Here is a 27,191-nt window from a genome sequence, read left to right as displayed (position 1 = left end):
AATCCCGCCTGCTGGCCCACCTCCCACCAGTATACAATGTGAGTCCTGATAAATACTGGGACTATTGTATCTGAGCAAAGTAAAAAGCCTTGCAGTGCCCCATGTTGTACAATTAACATTCATTGAAATTAAATGGCACTATTCTGTTGATGGCATTGATAATAATCTAGAAATAGGCTGTTTGCCAACTGGGATAATGAAGAAATGCTGTCCACTTCAAGTCGCAAACCAAAAAGTAGAGCAGGGCGTGTAATGGGGCTTGCAATCGTGAAATTGATATCCGTAGTGATTGACTGCTTGGCGTGGCTTTGTTGTGACAGTCATGATGAGATGCCAAAGGTGTTTCTGCTACTACTCAGTTCTTAACTCCTGCCCTTAGGTCTTGCTCCTTTTATATTAAAACCAAAGTAGTTCAAGGCAGAGCTTCCTTTAAACAGGGGCTAGAGCCGCAAACATGAGATTTGTTTGTGTTCTCCCAGCTACTTCAGAACAACCAACATAAGCATGTGTATGTTCTACCTGACACCTGAGAGCTTTCAACACAAACATGTTCCAGGCCCTAACTACCACCTAAGGGCGTGCGACATAAGAGCTGTTGTCTATGTTTATGGGTGTTTGAATGTAGCACAATCGGCCTGTGAGAGATGCAACCTTGTTGTATGTGCATTTCCCACACACCCTTGGTTACCCATGGGATTTCACAAGAATTAGAACCAGTCACAGGTCTCAATGCGGGGATCGAAGGACAAAGTCCACTTGCAAGTCCCAAAACGTAAGAGGGGAGTTTGATAAGTCAACGAGAGTCCCTACGCCATTTAAAAATAGGCTAGAGGGCCTCTGAAACACCTGTCTTGCTCTATGCTTCCTTTGTGGGTTTTGTTTCACTGTCAAATTAGGAATGCACAGGACAGGCTCACACATCAGTGCCATTAGAGGAGCGTGTTGGAGGAGTGTGTTAGTTAAAGGTGGTGTTATTAGTGCTTCTTGATCATTTCTTTTTCTCCTTTTGTCTGTTTATTTGTGTGTGTTTTGGGCTCCATCTACTAATATTGTAGTTTTACCTGTACTCGATTTTCTAAAAAAAAAAAAGTAAATATTCCCTGGTTCCCTATGTATGACAGGACCATATATAAAAAGAATAAATATTCCTAACACCTTTCGAGAGCTAACTAAATAGAGCAAAACAGTACTTGGACTCTGAGAGTGGCTCTGCGAGTCGGTGAAGACACAACAATCAACGTAGACCCTCCAGATTGTGAGTGCAGTGCCATGACTCAGATGGTGGCTTTGCTGGGTCGAAGAGCCAACAAATACAGTAATTACCTCCAGACAGCGGCTCTGCTATTTGGCTGAAGCAAATAAACCAAATTCATTGATGTCCAGTTTCTGAGTGAAGTTCTGGGGCTCTGAGAGTGGCTCTGCTAGTTGGTACAGCTAAATAAATGAGGAACCTCCAGTTTGTGTGTGGCGTGCTTGTACATGCAGGCAGCGGCTCCACTGGTTGGTAGAGGCAAATACATTGAGGTAAGACCTCCATTTTGTGAGCAGCACAGTACTAGGACTCAGAGAATTGGTCTGATAGTTGCTAAAACCAAATAAATGGTGGCAGAAACACCACTGAATCCAATGTTGGTAGTAATTGGACTGAAGGAATTAAGAATGTAACACTAAATAGAGATGTGTGTGTGGATTTTCTGGTTACTAGTGCCAAACACATTGAGGAGAGCCTCCAGATTGTGACTTGACAATGCATCCACTGTTTGTTAGAGATGAATATTTTGAGGACAAAGCAACGGCTAAAGATTTACTTCTGCAATGCACTCAGTTAGTATTGTCATAATTAAAGTCACTGTGACCTTTTGCCATGCTGCTTGATGCACGTGCTTATAGCACACGCATCTTCATCACCTACGAAATCTGTTGCTTGGCCTGCCAGGTTGTGTGCCTGCCGTTTCCTCCCATCTATACCATAAAGCCTTTGTGGACTGTTTTCGAGGAATGTGGTAGTCATAAACACGAGTACATACGTTTAATTAGTACATCATATTAATACCAACCTTAGTTAATACATTCATAAAACATCATTCTTAAAATATCAGTATGTAATTGTGTGACAAACCAACAATTGAAAAAGAAAATCATAAAGAATTCATACATCCCAAAAAAGTTAGGAAGATATAGGCACATGATACTTGGTGAACAGTAGGTTGTCATATCAGTAGGTTATGACGACATTTGTAGTTGTATGAAGGCATATGATTATAGAATTGGGAAATGTGGAACATAGCACTTTAAGAATATGTGTTTTTAAGGATGTATGCATTCTTTATGATGGTTTTTGTAGATTGCTGGTTTGTCACCCCTGTACATACTGACGACTGCATTCCTCTGAAGCAGTCTGCACAGGTTTTATGGTATATAGTGTAGTTTACATAACTAGGGGTGATCTGTGCGCTGCATGTTTGAAATGTCCCTGGGATCTCGCTGTATACCAAAATGCTTTTCCCCACCAAAGATAACGTTCCTATAGAGTATTTAAGCATCTGTGAATCAGTAAGATTCTCGGGTAAAATGATGCAGGATGATGATGATGTCAATATTCCTGATGCTTGCAGGCCTGCATTTGAGAGCTGGCAAGCTTCCCTTTATCCCTTTCCTTTTGCCAGGCATGTTGATGATGCCATCCCATGTGGACTCACAGGGAGAGGTGCCCAAATTGGTACTTGGCTAATCTCGTAAAATACCTGCTTTGCAGATGGCAACATGTGCATACTGGTTCTCTACCATAAAACCTCCATACGTTTAATTTTTGGAAGAGCTGACATTTCCTAGCCTCTTCTGCTTCCTTGTGTCCGCTTGGTGTGCTGTTGCCCGAGGAGCTGTTGCTCTTGACAGACTGCATGTGTTTTATGTACTGTTTATGGAAAATACTGTGCACTGGGGTGAAGAAGGCCTGCTTGCCATTTGCTTCCTTTGTACAGTGCGTGCACTTGATGATTGCATGGGTGCATACATGCCTGCACCCTCTTGCTCTGTCTCAGTCTCCCTCAGTTTCTGTGGTATCAAAATAGTAAAGGTGTCTGAGTCTCATTCTTGAATCAGGGGATGAAGCATAATCTGTGTCAGGTTCTGCATTGTTATATGTTTACAAGGAAGTTAGAGGTGGTGAATTTCCAGGAATCGTCTCTTCTTCCTCATCCCTTGATTGACCTCTTTGTGGTTGAGCTGATGTCATTTCTTCTGCCTCTTGCGCATTTGATGGTGGCAGTGCAGCATCTTCCTCCTTCTCCTGATCTACATCCTCTGTCACCTAGTGCGTGTGCAAATAAACTGCATGCATAGATATATGTTTTCCCGATGCACCACGGTCTGTTAGACAGATAACCTGTCCTTTGCAGAGGAAGAAATCTGTGAATATTTATTGACCGGTGTGAAAAATGTCCAACTGATCCATTCCTGATGCCACTTTTACCATACCCCTGGCTATTACACAATGCACATGGGCTTCTACTCAGACCACAAAATGAACATGGGGTTTGCACTCATGTTGTCTTCTCTTCTATCCGAAAAATGTTTGTAAGCCCCCAATACTTTGGATTTCGGCTATGCCTACATTATGAACATGGAGTTTTCAGTGCTTTGGCCCTCACCATTGCTGACAAAATGCAGGTGAGGTTCTCACTGCTTTTTCCCTCTGCTAATATTGCCAAATGCTTGTTGAGTTTCTTAGTGCTTTGGTATTCTTCTCCACCTTCAAAAAGCACATTAAGTTCTCAGCAGGTTGGCTTGTTCCTTGACATATACAATACAGATATGATTGTGCTGTTTTGGCCTTCTCCTTTGCCTACTAAACCCAAGAATGATTCTCAGTAGATTGGCTTTTTTCTACATCTGGAAAATACATGTGAGCACTCAGTCCTTTGGCCTTCTACTATTCCTTCACAATACATGTGGGTTGTACTGCCCCACTACCCACAATTCACACTCCCCACCCGCCATCAAATAATCAACCCCCACAAACCTCCCACACAATAATTCAAACCATTTCCTCATCTCTACTTAGCTACTTAGCACAATTATCGATTTATTCTAGTCAACCCTTACTATCCCACAAATCCATTTCCTAACAAGTTTGAGGTAATCCTACATCTTCAAATGCCAAACATCGACTGTCAAGAGTTTGATCTCATCTGCCATCATATTGCCACAAGTTGGTGGGCACACTCGTGATTAACTGGAGCCCTTGGACTAGAGCGTCTTCCTCCTCCCTCTGGCTTACCACCACACCTCAATGCAAGCAATGTGTGCCTGCATGCCAAAACAGATGTTCCTACAGGCTGCTCGTGTAATTCACAGCCGAACGTACAACCACGGGCGGCTAGGATCCAACCATTGTAATGCAACCCTCATAGCCCAAGATGGAGTTGTTGGATGTGATTGAGCTTGTTGCAAATGACAGTCTGCTAGTTCATGCTGGGTAATGCCATGCTTCCCTGACATCATGGCACATCCTCACCAGAGGTGGTTAATATAGTAGCATGGCAGCAGATTTCACATACCTATAACAAGTTAGTTTATGCCTCTACTCAATGTGTTTCTGCATTTCAGTTGTTCCTACTGAATAATGTGCAGTCTTCTTTACCCACTGCACAGATTTACTGCGGAGCATGCACACAACTGCACAAGCCTCTTCGTGTACCTTCTGCTCAGGCAGGGGGAAGTAGTGCAACATCCAGGAGGGCCTGAGACAAGAAGTTATTGATGCAGTGCTCTTTTAGTTTTCCCGTCCTCTACTCTCCCTTAACATAGCCATAGGATGGGAGCAACTAGCATCAGCTGCATCAGCCTCCTCCTTCTATCCATCCTTTAGCCGCAATGCCTTCTTTTTTTAATTTTTATAATTTTTATTGATTAAGATACAAATAATAATACATATGTTAGCAAGTTACAGACTTTGAGCGGAATTGATAACCATAAAAGATGAACAGAGATTGAAAATATTAACAGGCAAGAACTTGATCAATACCAAAAACATTCATTAAACAAATTGGATAATAGTACACATTTGAAAAAGAATGGTGGGTGAAAGTAGTACCAGTAGAACATGTATTATAGTAACAAGTCTGTAATGAATAGATTAATGGGGAAAAGAATGGAAATATGGGGAGACATACTGGGTGACATATAGAAGACATACAAGAAACAGATGGGAGGAGGGTGGGGGTGGGTAGATGGGTATAATATGTTATTTGATCAAACTGTTATTAATGTTACAATCATGATATAAAATAGGCATTTGAATATAAGTATAATCATCCAGCTAATAAATACCATAAGAGAATATAGGTTTAGGAGCCATGAGCCGTTGCATTGAAACAGTTGAGAGAACGGATGAAAAAATACCATTTTGCATTATATTTAGGTATTGTATTGTGATTATTAGCCATGCACATTTCCATTTCATGAGTATGACATATAGCGTTCCACCATCCTCTGGTCGAAGAAAGCAATGCCTACTCTTCTTGCTCCTCCTCATCTGCCTCCTCCTGTTCCACCACTTCATGTAGCATGAGCTACCATCATTCTCCCCTTACACCTCACCCTCCATTTCTGCCTCGTTGTGTTCAACTTCCTTCTGACCCTCAATTTCTGCCTCCCCATGTTCCTCCTGCTGTTGGCACTCTAATGATCCCTCCTCCTGTTCCACTTCCTGCTGCCGCTGTCCCTCCTCCTCCCCGGAAGATGAGATAGTCCCAATGAGCTTCACTCATCCGCAACAATATTATGCGTGGGCACCCGGGGACATTTCTTCACAAGGGTTTTCTTCTAGCAAAAAGGATTTCACATCAGCTTGTTCTATTTCTGTATTTGGGAAGGGGTAATGGAAAGGGATTAAAAAAACAACAACATAGGAATTCTTGTTTTGATTTTTGTGCCTTTTTGGAGTGAAAGAAGGAAAGTTAAGGGAATGTTATTTTAAAAAAAAAAAGAATCATAAAAGGCTTTTATCTACATTTTTGTTTTCCTATTGGGGAGGTGGATGGGAAAACAGCAGGGATGAAGGGAGTAAACAATAACAAATTGTCAGACAGCAAATCTTGAATGGTTTCTCCAAGGCGTTGTTAACAGTTAAGACATTTAACAAAACAAGCACTATACCAACTAAAATTAAACAAACGGAATTACATGTGGAAAATGCCCTCAGTGGCTACAACTCCCCGGCTCTTGTAGTGTAGCCCTGTTCCCCCCTCTAACAGCCAATCCCAACTCCCAGAGAACCAGGAAAGCATCTCTGCCTCTAATCAGCACACCCATATTCCCCAGCAAATTGGTGGCTCTGATTGGATGCCAAACCAAAGCAGGCCTGTTAGAGAGTCTGATTGGCCTGCCAGTGCATGTCCCGTACATTGAGTCTTTTACTGACATTCGGGCATGCTATGGTCTGCCAGCAGGCCCAGCAGATATTGCAGGAATGCTGAATATTGGTCGCCATATTCAGCACGTCTGAGGAGCTTGGCTTGCCGGGGACCACCCTTTTCAACTATGTTCACATGTTTTAATGTGGGATGGTTGATTGAGGGGTCCCTCCAGGGAGTGTGTTAGATCAAATGTAGGCACCTTGCAGAAAGCAAGACAACAGACACATTGGCATGTTTCTCTAATCATTGGTGTGAATCTTAGAAAAATGGGCCCTTGGTCAATCGAAATTTGATTCATAATGTGTTATATACACAATCAAGTTAAATGCAATTGTAAGAGTAGCATTTTGAAAATAGAATGAGTCGTTGTTCATGCAAACAATAAACCCACCCTTACACCATGTAGGGCACACCTTGTCCAGACCAAGAAATACATTTCAGAAGGCTTGGACAATTAAACAAAAAAATAAAAAATGTGTTAACACTTTTCAAATTTCAGTGTTATATTTATTTGTTTACCGTACGCTTTTGAATTTGCCATGCACTATTTCAAACCTAATTAAAAAGCAAGGTTTCAGATGATGTTGCCAGTTATTGCAGTTACATTTAATAATTTACGTCAAATTAAATTGAGGTTTAAGGTAAATAAATAAAGGTTAGTACTAATGTACCAACAATAGTAGGTGGAAAATTAAAACTATAGCAATGTCCATCAGGGATGAATGAATCTAGCTTACAGATCCTTCAGCATGGTGCGTATCCACTAGGTATAGAGAATGTCCAGGTTGCTATTGTTTTTTTAACATAAAGATGCACTAGCTTCTTCATATCGATGCAGACTCATGTGCTTGCCTTTCCATTGGCAGATCCGGTCCATGGGCCCCAGACAGTGGATGTGGTGGAGATCCGCTCCCGGCAGCTTACTCTCCAGTGGGAGCCCTTTGGATACGCGGTAACCCGATGCCACAGCTACAACCTGACGGTGCAGTACCAGTATGTCTTCAACCAGCAGCGATTCGAAGCTGAGGAGATCATCCAGACGTCATCCCACTACACTCTGCGCGGGCTGCGCCCGTTCATGACCATCCGTGTCAGGCTGGTATTGTCAAATCCTGAGGGAAAGATGGAAAGTGAGGAGCTGGTTGTCCAGACAGAGGAAGATGGTAAGAAGAAAGACAAGGCTCCCAATTTATAATGCTGGCTGAAAAGCACTAATTTTCCCAATTCACGGATAACCTCTCCTCCTATCTAAATGCTAGTCTATGAGACATAAGGAATATGTTCCTCCTGTATACATCACCCATGTATTCTTGTCCATGTACTTCTCACTGTCCAGGTAGCATGTAATCTTCCATTTTCCTGTGTAACAGGTACTTCAACCGTGATGCCCCTGTACTGTGCTCTTCACCCACTACACCTTTACAGTGGGCTTCATCCATAGTGCCCTTACTTTGTACCTCCCCTTTGTACTCAGACTGTATACTTAACACGCAGTGTAACCCTCCTTTGTGTTAATCACCTGATGACCCGACCAATCACACACTGTGCCAGTATCATGCTCCACCCCCGGCAACCCTGACATCAAATTTACTCACAATGCCCCGACCTCCTGCATCAACCATTGAGCCTGCAATGTAGCACTCATATGGAGTCCTACTATGTACTACGGCCTCTGCGGTCCTTCGTGTATGCTGCGACTGTGCCTCTGCAATGTGTTTCATACAGCGTCTTTCACTCTAATTGTAGTACGCTTACACCATGTACTTCACCCACTGGGATTTTCGTGTGCTTTGCTCATTGTGGGTTTAACCGTGTACTTCATCAACTGTGGGGATGATTGTGTATGCCAGAAACGATAGTCTTACTGTGTACGTCGCACACTTGTCCGACCTGCGCTTGATACGTGTTAATTTTCCATGCTTGTCTGCAGCTCAGCTGGACTATAGCTTTTGCACATTTCACTTGCATCTGCCCTCTCTTCCCATGCCAAGCAGTTCACCCACCATGCTCATCACCACCGTTCCTTATTCTATACTGTTCCCGTAACTTCACACCCAAGGCTCTCCCTCAGAGTATCGCCTTCAGCCTTCTCGGCTATTACCTTCAGCTTCACATGCTGTTCTTTTATCAGGGAGTTTACTTGCCCTGCCTTTCATCTGGTCATCACACCTTTTCCCTTTTCCTGGATCCCTCTCCCACACACTCTGGGATGGACATTCTTTGTTGTGTACCCTATCACCGTACACACAACCTGCCCTTTTTCAGAGCTCTTACACTACTCTTACCCTTACCCCAGGTTTCTCTTGATCTTCCTGTGCTAGAGGTTACCATTGATATTCCAGTCCCCTTGGATTCTCCACATTCTGCCCTTGCCCAGGACAGACAGACATCCATCCATCCCTCCCTCCCTCCCTCCCTCCCTCCCTCACTCCCTCCCTCCCTCCCTCCCTCCCTCCCTCCCTCCCTCTCCGTCTCTCCCTCCCTCCCTCCATCCCGCCTTACACTAAGTGCACCTAACTCTGGCCTGACTTCGGATGTCAAGAACTCCTCCTGTTCCCTATGTTTAACATCATCCTGACCTTCGGCTACTCAGTCCTTTCTCTCTAATCGAACCATTCTCTCTATAGCCAGCTGCTGCTGGTTAGTCCAGACTTCCCTGCTCCTTACATTCACGCATGCTGCCCTCATTCTAAGATTGCTGCATTCCCTCTTTCTCCAAGCTGCAGCCACACCTCTCCCACCCTGAACTCTGCCCCCACTGAGCTTTGTTCCACTCTCTGCTTCCTCTGAGGTCCGCACAATGCCCATACCCTGAGCTTGCCACTGTACTTTAAAAAGACATTCTTGTGGTGTTCCCTTACCCTGAACTTTGCCAACGTTTTAATTAAGGTGAGATTCACCATCTCTGCATTTAACCTGATGTTCAAACACTTTGCACTCACCCTGACCATTTACCACTCTTCCCATAGCTTAGGTTTGTCCATTCTTTTCTAAAAGTGGGCTTCACAAATTCTGCCCTTGTGCTGGAATCCACCCATTCCGGATGCATTCTAGGGGTCAGCATCTCTGGCCTCCCACCACTCACTTGTCTTTTACACAGAACATGTGCTGTTGCCCCTGACATGCCCCCTCTGCATTACCGCTGAGTGTAACTCACTCTTCTAGCAGTGTACACTTCAAACACAAAACTCTTATATTGTCCTTGATACTGTCTGCGTGAGAGTGTCTCTCACTCCGGCCTTACCATGATGTGTTCATCGGTTCTATGTGATATAATCGCTAGGAAATAACGTAGAGTGTGACTCAATATTTTTTTTTAAAGGCACTAAACACCCTTCCCAACATATTTTAGGACTGGTGCAATAATATAAACTAACTCCAGCCCCAGAATATTTGGGGAAAGTGCTGGAAAGGCCTTTAAAAGCCTTGATGATATTTCCAGCGATGATGTCATCCTTTCTGGAGAGCATACTAATTCTTAGGTCCACCGGCACCATGCAGCCTTTAACACTAGACCTGGGCTACACCGGCTCCTATTCTCCTTAATCCTAAACTCCTTCTGTGGGTGTTTTCCTTTTCCTTGTACTGTGACGTCACATGGTAATGTCTATGGCATCAAACATTCTTTGAAGCTTTGCCTTCATCAAACACTGCCATCGAAAAGTGGTCACTCGTCGAATGAACCTGTTTCCTTGACAGTTGTAAAATCAGGTAACAACATACAACGTGCTTGCTGGGCACTGACTGCCACCTGAATGTGTTTCATGCTGCGCAGGCAACACTGGGAAGAAATCAATCACTGCTGAATCGACAATAGAGTGCAATTAACAAACAGTGTTTGGTCAAAATGATTGATAGCCAAAGGCGGATATCTAGCCAATTGTTAACAGTGAACTGGCCATATCAATTAACTGTAGCCACGTGCGATTAATCAACGTTACTCCATGCAACTTTCTTCTTTTCTTAGACAGGAATAGGTATACATGCGCAATAAAAATACCACCCCCATTGCAATATAGACTAAACCTACTCTTCGTACAATAAACAATCACTCATGTGCAATGTATTGCCGTTGTCTCGTTCCATACACAATATAAGCAACCGTTTTTCATAAATCATGAATTTCAGACTCATGCCTTGCTTGGGTTGGTTCGGTACTGCCACCGCTGTGGTTTCGGCTGCCACACTGCCGCCGCTTATTTCGCCCCTCCCATCGACGGTCCTTCACTGGCAGGTGCCATACAGGCCTGGCATTCACTGGTGTATGCTTTCTGTCAGCCTGCGCGCGCACAGCGAGAATGCCCCAGGTAAAGCGAGTAGGGTGCGCAAGAGGGACATCCGGGGCAAGATTACAAAAACTTTGCACTGGGGACAGTGAAAAGTTGCACAGTATTAGCACTATGGCAGTATTTGCCCTATTTCTAAAAATTAAACAAAAAAAACACTGGGGTATATTAGAAAAGCATTTCAAACATGACCAGTGCAGCCTGGCATGCTATAAGCACTAGAGCAAACATTGCCCCAGTTCAAATCAGATACATGTTCAGTGCATTTTTGCACCACGGTAAAGTGTGCTCTAGTGTTAATACAAAATGGTATTAGCATTAGGGCAAAGTTTGCCCTGGTGCAAAAATGCATCAAAAAGGTTTTTTTTTTTTTTTTGCACTAGGCCACATTTTACCCTGGTGGTTATACCATGCCAACCAACACTTGTCATGGTGTAATTGTGACAAATCAACTTCCAGGACACCAGTGGTGCAGGGGTGAATATCGGTTTCTAAACCATCAATCAACTCCACACCTCTAGTACACCAGAAGGGATACTAAGAGATTAGAAAACAAGAGAATTATAAGACCTCCTTGTCCAATATTGGTAACGTGGATTGAATGGCAGGCTTATCTCGGAAAGTTTGTGGATTGTTGGTTAGTTGCAACACAGCGAGAATACAATTATTACCCAATGATAAAAGGGAATGTCCAGTCAAGGTTGTATACAAATATCTACTGTATTATTACTACTACTACAGACAATTCAAGCACACTACAATTACAACCAACGCTGTAAATGAACACAGAGGACAGGCAGTTTCACGAAGGAAATGGATGCACTCTGGATACTGTCAGGAGGGTAGTTGATAAAGTAATCAGTCTTAAAGTTCAAGATTATGTGGTTTCAACACCAAATGGGCAAAGTGTTGTAACTTTCTATAGGGGCCTTGAGAGAAGAACCAGGGGGGCTGTATCACAATGTACCTGATGCTGAAAAAGTTCTTGGTACTTGACAGCGTCAAAGCAGTTCCAGGGTGCTTTACAGCCTGTGAGGCAGAGTTAATGGTGGAAGACAGCTCTGGGGACCAGGCTGCAGGCAGTTTGGCAAGCTAGACTGGACAGACATCTGCATGCTGTCCAGCACAGCGGCTCAGGGTCAAGAATCGTTGTTTATGTCCTGGAACTATGCTGTGAATCCAGGAAAAGCTTATCATTGCCAGGGGTGCAACCAGAGACGGATTTAGCACTTTGATGATGGACAAATGGGAAGTGTTCCCTGCCATGTCTTGGTCCACCACATTCCCAATCTCCTAACATCAGCCACAAATCACAAGCCCTCATCCCTGCTTGCTTGCAGTCAAGCACATTGGAATAACAAAGAACGTTTAGTGCTCACTCACAGGACCTGGCTAAACATTTGTCAGTGCTTATGGGGGCCCATTTCAAATTGATTGGGTGCCCCATTGCCTCGAGTTAGGTGTGGTGTACACAGTCATGTCTGCCAAATATTTGATATAAAGATCCTGCTCTCTTCCTCATTTTTCTGCTATTGGCATACTTACCTGCCTTCCTTCACTCAATTTCTCCCTCCCTCATTTACCCACCTCAAAACATTTGCCTTTACATTGCTGCACCTCCACTCCCAATTCCTCACTCACTTGCCTCCCTTCTCTCCCTTTCTCCAGGCCTTCATCACCCTTCCTTTTTCCCTGACGCTTTAGACTTCCATTATTCCCCATTCTCCTTACACTCCTGAATCGCCTGCTCTCTATTTCACCTCCTTTTAATCCTCTTTGCATTAATTTCTCCTCACTCGTGTCCCTCATTAACTATTGTCCCATTCTCCAGCCCTCGTGCATTCTCTGTACCCATTCACCCTTTTACCCTCACATGGTACTGTCCAATCACCTTATCTTCTGCCTCCCTCACTCGTAATCTCTCCCTCACACGTCTGCCCTCCTTCATTCTCCTCTCTTCTGTCCCATCATTGTTCATGCCACCTGCTCCTTCTCTACTTTTCTCCCTCACTAGCCTGCCCTTATTTCCTCGCCATTTCTATTCACTGCCCTGCAGCAGGGCCATGTGAAGCTGGAGGAGATATGGAGGTGGTGGGTTGGAATTAAGGGGTCTGTCTGTGATGTTCAATGGAATTTCAAGGCTGTGTGGCTTAAGAACACTGGGGACATACACAAAATTGTTCTGCGTGCAGCGGGAATTATCCTGTGATATCACCTCCTGTAATGTCCCTTCCCATTGCCCATCTTACTGCCCATTGCCTTGAACCCGATCACAGTGCTTCTCAAAGATTTCCACTAAAGCATATATGAGTACATTTTTAATGCAGGTTCTTCATTTCCTTCTCTAAGCATCACGTGGTTCTCAGTAATCATATTTCAATATTTATATAAATGCTCTTATATCTACATGCATGCCCTTGGGCATTTTTACAAGTATACGAGTGTAGCAAAACACATTTTTCAGTGCCCTGCCATATTAGATGTTAGGGATCAGTTTGAAATAAAAAAAAATCCATTGCTTGGTTGGATATTATTTCTCTAGGATTATGGCGGATTCTATATCCGGCCGTAAATCCGCCAGCTATAAATCCTCCACACTCAATGAGACTTAATTACGGGACGTAACACCACCACTTAGCCAGTCATAATTTGGCAGATTTACTCCCAAATCACATGCACTAACGGTATACAAGTGTGACACCTTTTTCACCAGCAGATCCAGCAAACTCGACAAAAGGCCCTCTGTGTTATTACTGTATTTCAATTGTGATGATGCGCCATGCACTCACCTGTTCCTCTGTTGCAGTTAACCCTTGAGTTCAACTTTCTTAATCCCTACGTGAGCCTATGGTATTGCAATTCTTTTTTGGAGCTGCCTTCATTTGAGAAGAGCTGAACTAGTGCATTGTGGCAGCACAGAGTTGGGGCATGTTAAGCCGCTAGCCACTCTCCCACCTTCGCCCTACCAGTGACTGACTCACAGTGAGAACTTGTTGTTAGAATTGCAGAGTAGATCAGGAAATAAAGGAATGCTTGAGGGTGACTACAGTTAGGTCGTTTGGTGATCAGTGGTCTCTTTTACAGGTGCCCAGCTTATCTGCTGAACATCAATATCCAGTGCAAGAGAGTGGAAGGGGAAAATAGAACTAGTGAGGGATCTGGTCTGCTTTACATAAAATCAATGAACATTTTGAGAACATAAGGCTTCACCATGGTTCTTTACATTGGAGAATATGTTACTTTGCACATCACCGACATTGCTGAAATAAAGAGCATGGGGCAGACCTGGTGCATTGAACTAGTTTGCGTCCATAACCTCATAAGGATGATGATCTGTTAATGGAGTGGATCATGTTGCTTCTGATAGAGAATATATGTTGTACTCTTCATGCATCTAGTAATGCAGAAGCATGTATGGATATTCTAAAATCTGCATTGTGAATCTTGGAAATGTCTGGAATTCCTGAATATTCCATCATAAAAGTTGTTTGAGACTGTAGTTTTTCTTTTGTCAGGTTAGGCTAAAGTGGGTGGACCTCAGGTGGTTCGATGGATATCAAAGTGCAAGGATGGATGGCGGGGACATAATTCACATTAAGGAAAAGTGACTGCCCTTTTTCCTACACTGTTTATTGTCAGTTTATTTCATAACAAGTATAAGATGATTATATGTGATTTTACCGACGCAAAAATACAGAGTGATACATTGCATTGCAGCCATAATACCGAAAAACACTGATTTTGTTGTTTTAATTTGGGTGGGTCCAACCCCATCCCGACTCATTTTACCCCTTACTCGACTACAACATATATATTCAATTAATATTTTTGGTGTTTTTCGGTGTTATTTACTTCGGTGAAATGTACCATTCTGTTTTGTTTTCGGTAAAATTACATTGATCACCTGTACACCTCTATGCTCTACTTTCCAACCCAGAATTCTTTGTCCTCCTGAAAATCTGTCAAAGTGGCTCGATGGCTTTATGATTGCTACCTCTGTGAGTTCCCACCAAAAAGTACAGCTTTGCTGACAAACCCACAGAGACCACAAAAGTCAGCAGGCATTTGCTTACTCTATAAACCCGCAAATCTCAGAAGACCACAGTACCCAGAGAGGGCACCGAAACAACTGTGAACAGCAGATCGCCAACCTTGAGGAAATTGAAAATTGAGTATGCTCCAAATGGCGAATCCACCGGCATTGCTGCCTGAGAAGGGTCCAGGACCCCGATCCTGCAATATGGCATGGAAGGAGATGTGACCATGCATGATCAGCACTGTCTGATCTGTAGGATGCAGTCGTAAAGTGACAAGGAGCTATTGCAGCTCCAAAACCTGTCTGTCTCTCAGAAACAGCCACCGTTTCCCAGCTTCCTTAATAACAAGTAGAGCACAGTGATGTGAACTTTTGATTTCTGTCTCAAAATGTCAAGCTCTGGTTACAAAACATGATGGAAAAACTTCTATTAAGCCCATCTATCTCCAAGGCTGTAATCGCCTTATCACCGGGCTCCTGTTAGTTTACTGACAGGTCAAAATGGAATCTGCTGCTCGGCAGACAATATTTCTCTACATGCAGCGGTCAGCGCCTTGACATAAGTCGTGCTCGGCTGGATGCAGTTAATCAGAAGCTCACAGTCATATTTTCTCTCATTCCAACTGCTGACGGTACAGGACTTTTATTCCCACAACATCTATTTGAAAGGCGCTCGGCCTCTGAGGTGCCCCAGGAACATTTGACTGTTATTCACAGGGGGCTTGTGTCGCTAATTTGGATTGCAAAGGTTTCAAATTTCCATCAAGTTGATCTAACCAGCGCTAGCCTTGACACTAGTGAAGACGTGCATAAAAGAGCCTTGCAATGCAGCAAGCAAATACCACTTGTCCCACAAAATAGGATTAAAGGCACAACAGTTCCCTGTGCACTTTGTTTTTAATGTTTTTGAGCCTCTGCCTAGTATTGCACAAGATGCTTAATCCATGCAATATGGTCCAATTGCACACATTGATAAAGGGACCATCTAGCTATATGAATGACATACCCTTGCCGTTATCCAATAAAAACAATATTACAGGCCCTGTGGTAGTGGCCCTGTAGTTATGATTAAGTTGCTCAACTCATAGAAAGAGCACTTATTGGGCAGCTTACAGCTTTGCCCTCAATGGACGAATACTCACCAAACTTTGCAAAAACAGTAAATGGCTCTTGATGTATTTATGCAAGTTTGGTGCGGTTTTATTAAGGGGGGGCACAGTTATTGGAGGGGGTCCCAAAATGTGTGGAAATGCTCATAGATGCAATGGAAAAATAATTTTGCACATGCCTACTGCTCAAACCTCTGGACAGATTTTCACCAAATGTGTGCGAGGAGCAGCGGTTTTGTCCAGAAAGTTATTTTTATGTAAATTTGCTATAAATCTGTCCAACAGTTTTTTTTTAAAAAAAATGACCCAAACATTAGGTATAACTAAATGTGTGATATCTGGGTCCAGTCCGCAGACTCACTTCCCTATTCGGGTACAGGGTCTGGCGTGTTGTCCATGGACATCGGACACGCCTACTGATTGGATAATGAAAAGCGTGAGGTGCGTCATATTTTTTTTAAACAGTCGCCATGTTGTATCCGCGGTCAGTGCCATTGTCCGCGGATAACGATGTGGGGAAAAAGTCTGGAAAACACATTTGGTGTTATTTAGTGGTCGAAAGAGGGACTGGAAAGGGTGGGGTGGGATAAAGATGATATGGAGCTGTTTTTATATGTGAAAAAAAGGTTTGCAGATGCCGCTAAGTCCACAGTCAATTTTGGTGTCTGCAGAGATCATTTGGATTGGTGGGTGTTCAGGGCGAGTTTTGTTATGTGGAGGTGTATTGTACGTACTTATTATATTGTTTAATTCTATTGTGGTGGTTGTGGCCAGTGGCCAGATTCCATGCCCCTAGGAATCTAGCCACTGGCCACATACACTAGAGTAATATGTGTATTGTAATTAGAGGTAGTGTAGGAGCAATATACATTATTTGTAATATGGTGGAATTATATAATTAAAGTGTATATAGTATTTATGATTGTAGTACAATTGAGGCGAGTGCTTATGGAATATGTATTTATTTATATTTGGTATGGTTACTTAGTTGCATACATGAATAAAGCTTAAATCTCTGGCTATATTTCTGTGGAAAAATACAACAGTATAATTTGTTAAACTGGATAGAGTTAAAGCTTTAATTGCAAACACTTTTACATATACATTTACTTCTTTTGACCCTCATAAACAGTACATTCTATGTACTATGTTTGGTACAATATGAGTGTGTGCTACATTGTTGTTGTATTGACATCAAATAATCATTGGGAGAAACTAAATCCATAGAGGATAAAAGAAAAGGATTATAATTATGCAAGTGTAAGTGTGATGGTATGTTTGTTTGAAGTGTGTTGTAATTAAGGGAATGCTTAAAGTAGTTATTTACCTGTTGGCATATTCTAACTGTATTAGACTTTAAGAGAGGTTTTATAGTAACAAGAACTATGATGGCATATTTGAAGTGTATTGCAATGAAGGGTATTTCTGAAGTAGTTAGATACCTTTGGGTGTATTCTAACTATCTTGTAAAAGTACTATTGTAGTATAATGGAAGTAGTTAGATACCTGTTGGCATGTTGTAAATGTTTATTAGCTACAGCCTACTGAGTGGATTTGGGTTGAAGGAATTTTAAGTAGGCATTTGTTAGATTTGCCGGTTACCTATGTTTTGGAGCAATAGAAGTGTTGTTACATTCAAACCAACTAAGCCATAATTTGCATTCTGCAGAAACTGGTGAAATGGAATGGATTCACAATTTGGTATGGATACATATGTAAATCGTTCATTAGGGATATGCTCTTGTGAAACATGGTTGCAGAGAGTGCATGTATGTTTCTACGTGTATAAGATCTGGAATATTTCATTTATAGGGATGTTTTTGTTTTCCAGCACTTGTAGTAAGTACATTAAGAATTCATGTGGATCGTCCTGCGTGTTTATGGTAAATTGTACCATTCCTGCACCATAGTCCAATTCTTGCCTTATACCCAAGAGAATGTAAGTGGTGTCAGGATTATTTGTGGCATTTCTATGAAGGATAATCATTTGCGAACATAACAGGTCTGAGCCATTCAAGTACATGTTGTGAATAATTGGTGGCAATTGAAAGAAAAGATTGTTATATTTGCATAGCAGTTTACTCCAGTTGTGTTGCTGAATTTAAATGGACCAGAGAGTTGGCTCTCTGCATATTGAGAAGAGATATTTGTCTCTTTGTCTTCTGATGGAGGTGAAGTTGAGTTTGTACTAGACAGTTTTGTGGTTGTATTATTTAGGGGCTGGAACTTGTGAATTCTGAATAATGACAGCATATGCAAGAGATAGAAATAATTGTTCACTGTGTATGTACATGTCATTGAAAGAAGGAAACATGATATTGTGAGGCCAATTTGTTTAACTTCTGCACTTTTGTCAAAGTGGATGTTGACAAACTGAATGTTGTTGTCATGTGGATATGTTTAAGCCAACAACTGTACTAATTGCTCCATTGATTTAACCTTGTTCTATGTCAAGTTTTTTTTTTCAGAATTACTCTGCAGTTTAGACATGGAGTTAATATTTTCACCAGTCCAGCTGTGTTAGAGATACATTTTTCTAAGCTATTTAGTCTTGCTTGTTTACACATAGGGAGGGTCATGTCGTGCACTTCTAGTTTATCTGTGGAGCTGTTATGCAGTATGTGCTGCATTTTATTTTATAACACTGTCTTGTTGAATTGACTACAGCTTGCAATGGTAGGCATTAAGGACATTGCATTTTATATTTGGTTGAGTTAATTGTTCCATCAGGTGCAGATGTCTTTCGGCCACATAGCTCATTGATTAGTCAACTATTTGAGATTAATTTAGCATCTTTAGTAACGAGACCAGTTCTAATGCTTTCTAAAATGTTAGCATAGGTGAGATCTGTAGACTGATGCATGTTTTGAGTTAGTACTCTGTATTGAAAATGTTGCCAGAGATTTACATTTCCAATGCCACCAAGTTCTGTTGTGGCATTGTTTGTGTCCTATTGTTGTGAAAATAGGTTGACCTTTTACTTGTGTTAACTGAAGGAGGTCTCTGAAATCAATAATGTGTTTTCCTCCAAACAGTTGTTTGTCAGGTGTTAGGACTTCTTGCATTCTGAGGTGAATTAATGCCAACATGGGGTTGGAAACTATGCTTACTTCATCTACTAGGAGCACTTTAATTTTTCAGTACCAGCGTCTGCTGAAAATGTGTAGTATTCTGATTTGTTTTGGTGTTTTACTCGAAGGAGCAGTAGTCGGTGTAAAGTTACACCTCTTATGGTGGATGCGGCTAAACCTGTGGGGGCTGTTAGAACAGCCAAACAGCCAAAATTTTGTTATTTGTTAAGTTTTGTAGAGATTTGCTGATTATTTTAATTAAGACTGTTTTACCAGAACCCTTTTCACCACTTACAGACAGGAGCAGAGGTGTATACATTTTACAGCTACACATTTTAGTTTCATCTTTAAAACATGTTCAATTTGGTATGTTCTACCTCAGTCATGGCTATTACGCTTTTTCTTTAAATGAGTGGTTCTCCAAGTGGTTCTTGGGATCCTGCAAGGAAGGTTGACTGCCCAGAGAAGTGTCTTTATATAGTTGAGCTTCATTATTTTCCTCTTGTTGGCGTTCATTCTACAACATTTTTTTGTTTTGTTTGAAATGTACATTTGTTATAATGCTTTGATTTGCTTTGAATGCAACTTCCAATGGGTCATATTGATCTAATAATTCTTCTTCTTTTCTCCAAGGTTTACAAAGTTGCAATAGGGCCATGTAATAAAGTTATCTATCTTGCAGAGATTCAAAGGATAACATTAGCTGATTAATTAGGCCGGGTTTGGTAATTTTCACTTGGCTTCCTTCAGGAGTTTAGGCTGAATATTTGCATGTTGTCTTATCTGGTGTGACATTGTTTTTGTATGAGTAGTTTTGGGCTATGTCGTATAGGCACCTATTTTCCAAAGCAGTACTTCTGTGTGGGTATTATGTGTCAATTAAATAATTGTTTAACATGTCCTGGCTCTTGGGATCATGTGTGGCTATTGTTTCTATCTTTGGTAGTATGTCAGTACTCTTTTTTTGGGATTAAGTTGGACCAAGGTTTAGCCAGACAATGTGTTCAGATTTGCCCCATAAGGCTGCACCTGTTAAATGGTCTCTAGTTTTTTACCACCCACATTCTCTATGGGAGATAATTTTTATACCGAAGCTGTACAATTTTTGTGACAGTGTTTTGTCAGATGATATGTGATCCCACAGGTCTTTGAGCTCTGCTTTCTCAGCATTGGTGATATAGGCTGTGACATATCCTGCAACTGCAGTGGATATGTCTGCAATGTATTTTATGTCTATGTTTGCATTGCACAATAGGGCAATGGTTCCATTGTAATCATTGATATACTTGGATGCATTATCCATTTTAATGCTGTATGTGTTATTAGGGGATTAGCCTTTTACACAATGTCTAACAGAAGACATCAAGCTATTTACATGTCCTTGTTTGCAAAGTGCTATAGGGAAGCCAAAGCAACAGCTGGTATATTATATATACCTTTGTTCTTATATCTACATCAGCAGTATTTACCACCCCCTTGTTTTGGAAGCGTAACATTTGTGTACGTAGGTCACTATCTGTGGTTTCTGAAGGGATGTTGCAGATAATGTATTTTTCAATAAACTGTAAAACAGGCATCACTGTCATGGCCAAATTAGGGAGCATCTTTTATCCACAAAAGAATGTGGGTGTTTGTTGCTCCCCTGGATTCATATTATTTTCTCCGAAAGAAGTGTTGCACTTGTCCGAGCGGAGTGGTAGATTTATTGCAGTTGAAGTGCAGCATGGCAATGAAGAGATGGTGAAAGTACTTTGATACATTGACAGGGTCAGGAAAACAGTGTTCTCCTGTTTATTTTATATCTATTTCATCTTTATTTTGGTTTGCAACGTGTATAAATGTGTGCAAGTCATCCCATGCATACTCTGCCCAACTTGAAGTAACACATTATGTGGATGTGCCTAGATTCCTTAGGATAGTACGTACTTCTGCATGACGTTGGAACCAATTGTTTTGTTCCACACATGTATTCTAAGAGATTTGTAATACTTGACTGCAAAACTTAATCGTTGTCTTTTATTTGTTGAAGCAGTTGGGTAGCAGACATTTAAAAAAAGAGCTTGTTTTTTAACGAGTGTGCAACTACAGAGCATAGAGTTGCTATGTTGCTATCGAACAGGATGTGGAAAATGTATTATACATATTGTCTGAATCTGGGGTTTTCAGAATACATTTGTAAAGAACAATATTCTGATGCACTAATTTGTGTGGACCTTTCATCATATTGTTCTCCTTTTCCTGTAGGAAAGAGCATAAATAACTTGCCTCTAGACCTTTTACCCATATGCTCATTGAGGATCCTTTGGCTTGATGCATTTGATATGTTTCTAATACATCTTCAGTGGTGTCTTTGGAGAGTAATGTGTCAATCGTATCCTGGTCAGAAATGTATCTACATATTTAAAACGTATGTGAGAGGGTAATTCGGTGATGGAGTCTTGGAACAATTTGAAAGAGAAATGGGAATTCGATTTAGGTTGTGTGATTAATGACAATACCTGGGAATATGTATGGAGGGTTGGATAAAGGAGCAAAATGGATTTTAAGTTGTGACTTATTGTTATGATGCAAGTATACACTACCCGAGTACACCAATTAAAGGATACATGTTGGTAGTAAAAGGATACACAAAGAGATGTCCCAGAGATACAGCAGGGATGGATGTAGAACGACACACATCAATGTGAGTCCTTCCTACTAATGTCACTCTCTGGCTCGATAATTATACACAGCCAAAGGGAGTAATTAGTGGGAAGGGCGAGTAGGACCAAACATACACCAAACTGTGGTTAGAAGAGAGGAATTATTAGGACCTGAACTGCCACCTAGAAATCAACTAAGAGTCTTTCAGTGATAGACTAACCTGCGTCTTCTGGGAGAATCTCAGATGGAGTCCAGGTAAGCAGCAATCAATCCAAGGGAAAAATGACAAGGAAGGGAGTTAGTATAGGAAACTAACCCGGACGGAATGAGGGCCGCACTAGGGTCGGGTTGGTGCACACAGGATAGCATCCAACAAGTCCAGTGCACGAGTCCTGAATTGACACAAAAGGGAAATAGAATGGTCCCAGGTTAGGATTGTCTGTAGAATGCCCTTGGTAGGAATGACTGAAGTAGTCTGTAGTTGTGCATCAGAATAACAAAAGTTGAGGATGGTGGAATAGTCATCTGCGGAGCACTGAAAGCTATCTGTTCCTAATCAGGAATGGAGCGGAACTGAGGAGGAAAGGATCCGTTGGGGTCCGAGATGTGATGGCTTACCGGCTGTGGGCCTGGATCGGGAGGAGGAAATGAGAACCGCTTAGGGAAGCAGTTTTAGTCTGCTCCGAATCAAGAATGGAAAATGGAGCGGGTAAGTATTTGCAGAGGACCGCTGAAATCCGCAGTGAGGATGAAGTCGGCAATAGAAGTAACTTCTGACTTGCGAGCTCCGGAACGCGAGGTAATTAGCAATGATTAGAAGCACTGTTGCTTTGGGAACGTCACTTTATAAGGAAACCTGTGACACTTGCGTATTACGCTTGATCACGTGTCACGTAGTCAGGGCATCATGTGATGTCACCTGCGACTGTAGCAAAGTAATTAATACCAAAAGAGAATCAAAAAATACTGAAAGAGGTGCGCACACACAAAATGTGTGCCCTGCATCTACTGAAAAGAGTATTGGAAGCGTTTCCCAGGCATTTTACCAAACAGTCTCCAGTGTGTGTAAAAAGGCCTGGCAGATCTAGAATCAGTGTGAGCAGGTAAGTACCATTTATTGGAAATGCTCTGTGGAACAACAGCAGATGTACTAGGTCAGTCCGGGTAGGCAGGTATAACACTTATTCATCCAAAGGTTTTGGGAAGATTATATTGGACACGGTATGGATTTCTGCTTTAGGTTTGATGACTTGAGATCTTTGTTGGGGATGTGGGAATGAGGGGGAACATTGGACCATATGTTGTGGCATTGTCAAAGGTTGTTGACTTTTTGGCGAGAAGTATTGGATAGGTTAGATATTACTTTGTCAATCTCATTTCCAAGGAAACCGTTTCAAGTTTTGTTGTTAGCAAAAAGTGGGCGATGTTTGAAGGCTCGCTTGTATGGGGTTTGGATAGATAAAGTTTGAGTGATAGCTGAAGGTGTGCAAATCCAGGAAAAAAAACATAGTTGAAGAATGGATTAATGATCTGATTGTGTTATCTGAATTTGAATTGGTTAGGTTTCGGAAGCAGGATAAGGAGGAGAACTATTGGTCCTTATGGAAGTCCTTCATTGATTTGTATGCTAGTGGAGTGCATAATGATGGTTGCTATGAATACGTTGTTTTAATTGATTGATAATGTTAATAGTGAGTTAATTTTACTTTTAGTCTTTTGTCTTGTCCTTTTGTCTATGTGTTGTGGGAGCTGGATCAATTTTGTATGAAATATCTCTGCAGCTTTGACTGATGTGTAGTGTTATGTTAAAGCTTGAAGTTTGTATTACTGTATTAATTTCCTTGTATTTACAATTTATTTGTATCTTAAAATCAATAAATAAAGATGTAAAAAAAATGTTGGTTGCCGTAAGAGGATCTACAAGTTCAAATTGGCCAGTTGCTGGTGAATCTTTAATTATTTGGGTGTTTATTTTTATAGATTTACTCTATGTTTATATCTTTGTAGTATTCATTGTTTTCTTTCAGATACTGTAAGGGTTGTCTAACTTTGTTTAAGTCAACTAGTTGTTGCCAACTGTTGTTGTCTTTTTTTGGTACACCATTTACCAGTACAATCAAATATTGATCTATTGGCCGCTGTACTCCCAGAGTTTCTACATTTTCTTTAAGATCTAATGGCAAATATACTACCCATGGAATGGGTCATGTTGGCAGGTGTGCATGTACTGCCAACATATTAAACTTCCACACACCTAGTGCCACTTAAATATGTTCTATAAATATATTGAATCTGATTTTTCCTTACACACAGTGCTGCTATAAATGCACTTATGCATTTTTTAACTTTCATCAAACTGCCCCTAAAAAGAACTGTTTTTAAATGCACAGCATTTTAAGTATTTGCTGCTTGATATGATCAGATGCTGAATGCTGCAATGCATGGCATTTGCTAGAGTAGTTAAAAATGAGAATATGCTTATTGACAAGCTTATTTCAGGGTACATAGCAAAAACCCTCTATATATATATATGTGTAAAATATAAGCATACATGTACTATGTCGTGTTATATGCAGATGTTGTTGAATCCGCAAACAGAAATCTTGGATAGTTTCACAGAAGTGTTTGATGCAGATGTCTGGGATTAACAGGAGCTATGCACTCTCAGTGTTCAAGTGTACATCGGAAGTATTCAACTGAGATGACAGGGTTAGGTGGAGGGTTTCTGGAGTTGATTGGTGGATGGATGTGTGACTGTTTAAAAGCAGACAATGAGGGAGTGTTACAAAGATGAAAGTGGAAAGGGTTGAAGGGGTGCCCTGTTCTACTGGGTCCGCAGACACCGCAGTAGTCTACGGATCGCACTTGCCACATGCAGGTCTTTTAAGGATGCATGACATGGAAAGTGGACTGTGGGGATTATCCATTGAGGTCTTCTGGTTGTGGCTTACAGCAAGAGAGGGTTGCAGGTGTATTGATTGTTGTTTGTAGGGAAGATAGATGTGGCTATTTCTATGAAAAATCTCACTGTTGGATCCTGGGAGACTGCTGGATGAAAAATGTGAATGTGTTCACTGAATTGTGTGGCATCTCTGGTACTCTTGGATTAAAGGGAATGGAGGTTTGGTGGTGTAATATCATTTTGTAAAACTAGGGCTACTTTCAATGTTTTGATATTATTGTGGAGGAAATAGTCTGGGTTACATTACTCCACTATCTTTGAAAGTTGCATCACAGGAAATGTTCCAATGCTTAATGGAACTATTTCAATGTGGAAAGATAATGTGTTTACAAATACATCCAAGGGAAGTGTAGAGACGGCCAAGTATGTTTTGTGCACAACTAGAAGAAGGATGGCACCATGTAAATAAAGGTGTATGTGATTTTTTGAATGGTGTAGACATGGCATCTTTTGAAAATGAAACATCAAATTGGATACTGCAAACAATTTTCAGAGTGATGGAGTGAATTATACAGATTTTGGGATTCAGATGTTTCATGTAAATATTCAAAATGCACTCAGAAGTTTTACGTGAAAAAGATGCACAGTGCACATAAAACACATGTAAGTAGTTATAGGAAATGAAAATCAGAAAAGCAAAGAAGAAATCAAAACTGAAGAAAAAAACATTAAAAAGCTATTTTAAGAGCCACTATTGTTCACTAAATTGTTTAAATTAAATGTGAACTTCCCCACCCCAAAACCAGGAGCTAGTAGCAGCAATGCAGAACTTCACAGTTGCGGTACAAGCCCTAAAGGCTAAAAACGTGGCACTCCATCAACAGGTTGTGGTGCACAGAGAAGATCATGGTGACCTACCACCTATGACTCTGTCGTATGGGAAGCATGATGGTCACCCAGGAGGTCTTAAGGATTTCTTAGACGCATGTCAGTTTTATTTTGCCTTCAGACCTCATACTTATGAAACAGCCCAATCCCGTTAAGGGTTCATTATAGCAAACTTAATAGGCAACGCTATAGCCTGGGCTACCTCGTTAGTAACCAACAATTATCTGACACTCAATGATTTGGACCATTTTCTAGGACTATTCAGAGAGCGGTTTGATCACCCAGAAGTGCTCTGCACCTCTTTTGAAGCTACTTTGCATGTTCGTCATGAAACCACCGATGTACTGACTTATATCTCTCATTTTTTTAAATTGGCAACTAAGGAGAATTGGCCAGACTCTGTCAAACAAATCATATATAGGAGAGGATTACACAACGATATAAAGGATGAATTGGCCCACATAGCGCGACCTGCATCTTTTCAGGAATTGATGACACTATCTTTACAGATTGAGTTACGACTATTAGAACGACGCCAGGAGAAGAGAAGGCATCGTTCTTACCCTTCTTCGAGCCCGTCCCTCCAGCCTCCCAAGGAAGATCCCACCGCAGGAGAACCAATGCAAATCGGAATGACAAGTAGACCTTTGACCTCAGAGGATCGCAAGTGACGCAGAGATGTCTTTGCATGTACTGTGGTTCCTTCAGGCATCTACTTAGGAACTGTCCTGAAGTCCCTCCTCGATGGAAGGAAAACCGCAACCCCTGGTCTTTTGCAAGGGAAGTATCGGGGAGCAGCCTACAACCCTTGCTACTACACTAGACCAATAGAGGAGAATGAAGAAAACCATGTAATGGTGTTTTTTGTATGTTTATGGCTATCTGGTCCGGAGCCCTTTGAAGTGTTGATGATGTTGGACTGCGGAGCTGCGGGCAATTTCATCGATGTCGACTGGGCCAGAGAGAATCAGGTGCCCTCGCAGCTCAAACAGAAGCCCATTCCAGTTGAAGGAGTGGACAGTACTCCACTTTCTTCTGGACCCACAGTCAAGGAATCTATACCATTAAGGATGATGTTGGGGGAACACCATGAACTCATGGTGTTCGACATAATCAGAGCAGCACATTTCCCTCTTGTCATTGGTATTCTTTGGCTGAGGAAGCACAACCCCCATATATACTAGGCATCTAATCGGGTGAGCTTCAACTCTTTGTTCTGTAAATCCAAGTGTATGGACACTCTCTGTAGTAAGGCATAGGTGGAAGAGACTAATAATACCGGAAACAAGACAGTCTCCTCTATTCCTCTAAAGTACCAAGAATATGCTGAAGGTTTAAAGATACCATACCAAGACACTTACCTCCACACCGAGCTGAAGACTGTGCCATCGATCTGATCCCTGAAGCAATTGTTCCTTTTGGACAAATGTACCCTCTGCCCTTACCAGAAAAAAGGGAGTTAAGAAAATAAAGGGAATACCTAGATGCCAATCTACAAAATGGTCTTATCCAAGAATCTAGTTCTTCCTGTGGCGCATTGCTATTTTTTATACCCAGGAAGGATTCCTCCAAACTGAGACCCTGTATAGTTTACCAAGGTCTCAATCAGATCACAATCTGAGATGGATACCCAATGCCACTTATACAAGACATCTTGGAAGCAGTACAAGGGGTGGTCAGTCTATTTCACCAAACTTGTCCTCAGGGGAGCTTATCACCTCCTGAGGATAAGTGAAGGAGATGAGTGGAAGACGGCCTTTCAGACCCCGCTGGGTCTGTTTGAATACAGAGTGATGCCGTTTGGACTAGTAAATGCCCCGGCCATCTTTCAGAGGTT

General features: G+C 41.6%; 1 protein-coding gene across 19 annotated transcripts in view; it reads left to right on the top strand.

The window, feature by feature from the left end:
- Positions 1-27,191, top strand: part of PTPRT (protein tyrosine phosphatase receptor type T) — a 2,174,878-nt gene that overhangs the window by 1,254,246 nt on the left and 893,441 nt on the right. For 16 of the 19 annotated variants that reach the window (XM_069652348.1, XM_069652362.1, XM_069652355.1 and 13 more), the window contains exon 8: positions 7,286-7,582. The exons of the other annotated variants lie outside the window; for them this stretch is intronic. In XM_069652348.1, the coding sequence (XP_069508449.1) occupies positions 7,286-7,582 (297 nt within the window). The remainder of the gene's footprint in view (positions 1-7,285; positions 7,583-27,191) is intronic. 19 annotated transcript variants of the gene reach the window in all.

The sequence above is a fragment of the Ambystoma mexicanum genome, chromosome 3p (genome assembly GCF_040938575.1).
Source record: "Ambystoma mexicanum isolate Mex_15411 chromosome 3p, UKY_AmexF1_1, whole genome shotgun sequence".
NCBI classification, from domain to species: Eukaryota; Metazoa; Chordata; class Amphibia; order Caudata; family Ambystomatidae; genus Ambystoma; species Ambystoma mexicanum.
The sequence above is the reverse complement of the archived record's forward strand: the minus strand, read 5'-3'. Positions and strand labels throughout refer to the sequence as shown.